Source organism: Neltuma alba, unplaced genomic scaffold (genome assembly GCF_004799145.2).
Source record: "Neltuma alba isolate B1F8T4 unplaced genomic scaffold, ASM479914v2 tig00011557_pilon, whole genome shotgun sequence".
NCBI lineage: Eukaryota > Viridiplantae > Streptophyta > Magnoliopsida > Fabales > Fabaceae > Neltuma > Neltuma alba.
In genome coordinates, this window is record NW_021636216.1 from 394,305 (window position 1) to 398,903 (window position 4,599).

Consider the following 4,599-nt stretch of genomic DNA (forward strand, 5'->3'; position numbering starts at 1 on the left):
ACGCAACGTTTTCCGCACTTTTGGAGACAAGCAATACAAAATCTTGAAAAATTACACAAAATTTCTCAACCTATAAGGTCACGAGAAATAAATTTAATCTCTAAAAAATCTCACAATAACTCTGTAATTTTCAGTGTAGAAATGACAAGTTTATATTGCCTACTCGTCATCGAAAATTTTTTATGATTGCAGTTTTTCATTGAGCCCTCATAGTAATTTTAAAAAAAAGTATTGGTTTTCAAAACTTGAAAGGAAATCTATAGGAAAATATGAAAGTTCATGGATTTTATCTAATTTATTAGTTAAGCATGAGAAGAAGCAAGCTGATTTATGAAAGCCAAAGCATTACTGGTAAGTTGAGCCACCTGCACAATTCGGCTTCTCACAGTGTTCTTCAAATTTCCATTAACTCCTTGAAACCCATCAGTGCAAGTACTCTCATCAGTCAAAGCAGCAGAAACCCAGGTCTGAACATCATTCATGGTGACCTCAAAGTTGGAGTCTCCGAGTTGACTCATCTTACCAATGGACTTTCTGAGTTCATCCACCGAGTCACGCAGCTCCTCCAGGCAATCTCTCATCGCCGCGGCCTCCCTTGGCTTCATTATCCCATAGCTCTTGGACATCGTCGAAATCATCACCGACGTCGCCTTTGCCGACGCCAGAGTCACGTTCAGGGCGGCACTGGTCAGGAGGACGCGGTTGGTTTGTATGAAGCCAGCGTGCTTTGATAAGGAGGCAAAGCAGAGCCTTGGGTAGGCTGTGGAATTACAAGATGTTCTGATGAAGTATGTGTTCGCATCTTGGTAGGGTTTTTCAGAAGTAGATGATGAGATTGAGATTATTGAAAAAAATATTATGAAGATGGAGATGAAGAAATGGTTTGTAGAAGAAGAAAATGTCTTCATCTTTCTCAGAAAATGGGATATAGGAGGAACCAAGGATTATTATTGTGGCGGTGAGGAAAAAAAGAGAAGATGTGAGCAATTTATAGAACACAAATTAAAATGTGATTTAATGGGTTTTATTATTATTTACTACTACTATTATTATATCTTTACGTCGTGAAAGTGAAGTAATGGGGACATTGAGAAAGATATTTTGCAGAAAAGATATTGTTTTATAAAAGATCTTCTCGACAAATAAAATACTAGTATATAATAAGAGATCTAATAATTGATCTGGTGATTCTTTTGTCCTTGAGAATTTCATTTCGTCTTTCTTAGCAGTAAACGCCTAGCTCCCTCCAGCAGTCTTTATATATAAAATACAATTTTTGTGGTAGGCATGATCTTATTTATGAGATATATTTAGGGAATATCTGAAATTTTCAAAAACATATTGTATCATTCCATTCATTATGTCTCTCACTCTTTCTCTTCATAAAACAAAGTGCTACCTTTGGTCCTTAGTCCTTAATAATATTCATATAAAAGCTAGTTGAGAATTGAATTTAATCATAAATATAAGATATTATTTCATTTTCTCTCTAAAATTTATAATTTTTTTCTAAAATATCCTATTAATTGTAAAGGGTCTTATCAAGGGATGTTAGAACTAATCTCACCCAAGAGGGGGGTGAATTGGGTGAGTAAAAAAAATTCTTGGAAATAAAAAAATATCGGAAACAGAGAGATAGAATTAAGGAAGATTTCACCGCAAAGAGAAAACACAGGATTTATACTGGTTCGGTCTTAACCACTTGACCTATGTCCAGTCCTCAGAACACCTCTGAGTATTCCACTATCCTCCAAGATTGTTCGGGCTCTTGGTGCCTCAGTACAATAAGTAATTGAATCACTCAATCACTCCCCCTTACTCCCGTAAGGATACAAACCCGCTCAAGAGTCCACACTCTTGAGTATCACTCAATAGTAGTTAATAAAGAGTAGGAATCGACTCTCTTACAGAGTGAAATTTAATGATAAACACTGATGCTCAATAGTATTGAAGAAACAAAGTATTGAATGCTAGACTTAATAATCACAGATGGTAGCTCCAGTATTCAATTCTCTCATTAATGCTTCTTCGCGTCTTTTATAGTTGAGATCATTGAGTATCCGTTAGACGGAAGAACTTCTAGTCGTTGTGACTCCGCTTGCGTGTTTAGCCAATTCCAACGGTTCCGCCACTAATGCGTCTGAGCTTTCTGACACTACGGGTTACAGGTTACGTAATCTCGTTGAAGAGCCGTTGTAATTTCTCTTAGTAATCTGCATCCATATTTTAAACTTAAACAAGTAAGAATAATATGGTGTAAGCTTATAAAGATGAATGACTAATTGATTACTCAATGATTCTAGATGAAATGAATTATCCGTAAAAGTTGTAAAAGGAAATTCTGGAAATGGTTAATCGAAGAGGTGATCGATTACTGATTGATCGATTTGGTTATCGAAGAAAAAACCAAAAGAGAAACATTCGATTAGTTGAAGATGTTTATCGATCAAATGATGGAGCAATGGTTTATCGATCAGGTGATCGATAAAGGGCAACAGGAAATCTTCGATTGATATGTAAATCAGAGTTCCTTTAAATATGCATTACTTATTTCAGTAATCATGAGGATTGTGCAAGCAGAAACAACTTGAAAGTGAGTAGTCAAGTGAGTATGTGAAATGTTATAGCTTGCTGGAAATAAACTGACAGGAATCAAATGATCGATTAGATTATTGAGTAAAGGTTGATTGATCAATTTATCGATAATTCAAGTGTTACAGAATTAAAACTTTAGTGTATGTTGATCGAACACATTATCGATAAAAGTCAAGTATAAAACTTTTCGTGAGAAACAAGGATATTCAAGATTTATCGAATAGGTGATCGATCAAGACATGTTCGATCAGATTATCGATAAATAGTGATAGGAAGAATTGGTACTAAAGCTGTTTATCGATCATGTTATCTGAAAACAGGGTAAGTAGGGAAGCCTTAATTATCGATAAGGTTATCGATAACTTAGTTCTAAAGAAAACTCAGTAGAAGCAACTGGCACATAGATTATCGATCATGTTATCGATAACTTGATGATTGATAAAGTTATCGATTAATAGTCTAAAATCAGTAACTGCATTTAAGAGGGTTAAAGCTCAATTTTCGATCATATTATCGATAATAAGGTGATTGATAATGTGATCGATAAACAATGCTAGAAACAATATTCAAACAGTAGAGTGTCTTACCATTTATTGATGTCGTTATCGATAATGCATTTATCGATTACTTGATCGATAAGATCAGTCCAGATTCACTTCTTTTTGTCTGTCACTTGTTCAATCATCTGAGATTATCGATTAAACTATCGATAACCGACAGTTACCTTCTATGACTTTCACGTTAACGATGATCGATCATTTTATCTGTTAATGAATTACCGAACATCTTATCGATTAAAATACTTAACATAGATTTGATTTATACTGAACAATTATCTGACAGCTTATCGATAATCATTTGATCGATCAGATGATCGATCAACATACCTAACCAATTTTAATCTAACTTTGTTATCATCAAAACCATAATCCTAACAAGGGACAATTTCATGCACATGATGAAATAGGGTAATTTAAAAAAATCAACAAATATTTATTATATTTAACTAATTTAACTAATTATTTTAATCTTCCTAAATTAGTTATTTAGTTTTTATATTAAGGAGGGGGAGTATAATACTTTTTAGGCTAAAGTATGCTTTTTGTCCTTTAACTTTATACAAAGTTTCAATTTAATCCCTTAACTTTAAAAAATATACATTTGGTCCTTTAACCCTCAAATCATTAGGCTTCAATGATAATTTTTTGTAACAATCATGAATATTTTAAAAATTAAACTTAATATGTTAGCATTTGAGAATATTTTATCAATATTTAAGATTTTAATGTCATCATTTTTAAAAAATTTAGAGTTAAAAGACTAAAAATATACTTTTTAAAATTAAAGGACTAAATTAAAACTTTATACAAAGTTATAAGAGCAAATGTGTACTTTAAGCTACTTTCTAAGAGGTATATGATATACATGGTGTATCAAATGTAGGATTATATAGACGCAAGCCTTCTGTTTTAACCGCTTCCTAGGTCCCACAGTGTTTGACCACTTCATATATATTCTTTTCTATTTTTCTGGGAAAAAAGCTTGTGCAGCGTTACTTAAATGTATGTTTTTTTTATTTCATGTGAATTTATAATTATGTTAAATTCTCTAATTATAGAGTCATATGTCTTTTTATTTTATATGAATATATATTTAAATATTATTAAATATTTTTTAAAATAAAATATGTGATCGCATGTGATCAGAGAACTCCGACTTTTATAGAAAATAAATGGATTGGCATGGGAAAAGGCAAATGAACCTGGCACAGGCATTTTTGAGATAAATGATGACTTTTATTCCTTTCCTCATTCCCTGTGGAATTAAAAGCATCCAACAAATTATTCCATCAATAGACTGATGGAATTAATGTTGCTGTAATACTGTGTTCGTTACGGAAATTAAGGTAAGATTACATATTTGTCCAAATTCTTCGCTTGAATAGTACTCGCTGTTTATATCTTTTCCCTCCAATAACTCCAACGAACCAAACACGCTCTGCTA

At 32.7% G+C, this 4,599-nt stretch overlaps 1 protein-coding gene across 1 annotated transcript; it reads right to left on the reverse strand.

Annotated features, from left to right (window-relative positions):
• Positions 1-284: 284 nt before the first annotated feature.
• On the reverse strand, positions 285-927 carry LOC114714934 (21 kDa protein-like). Its single transcript, XM_028899725.1, has one exon. It carries the CDS (start codon positions 906-908, stop codon positions 303-305), a length of 606 nt encoding a protein of 201 aa, XP_028755558.1. The 5' UTR covers positions 909-927; the 3' UTR covers positions 285-302.
• Positions 928-4,599: the final 3,672 nt, after the last annotated feature.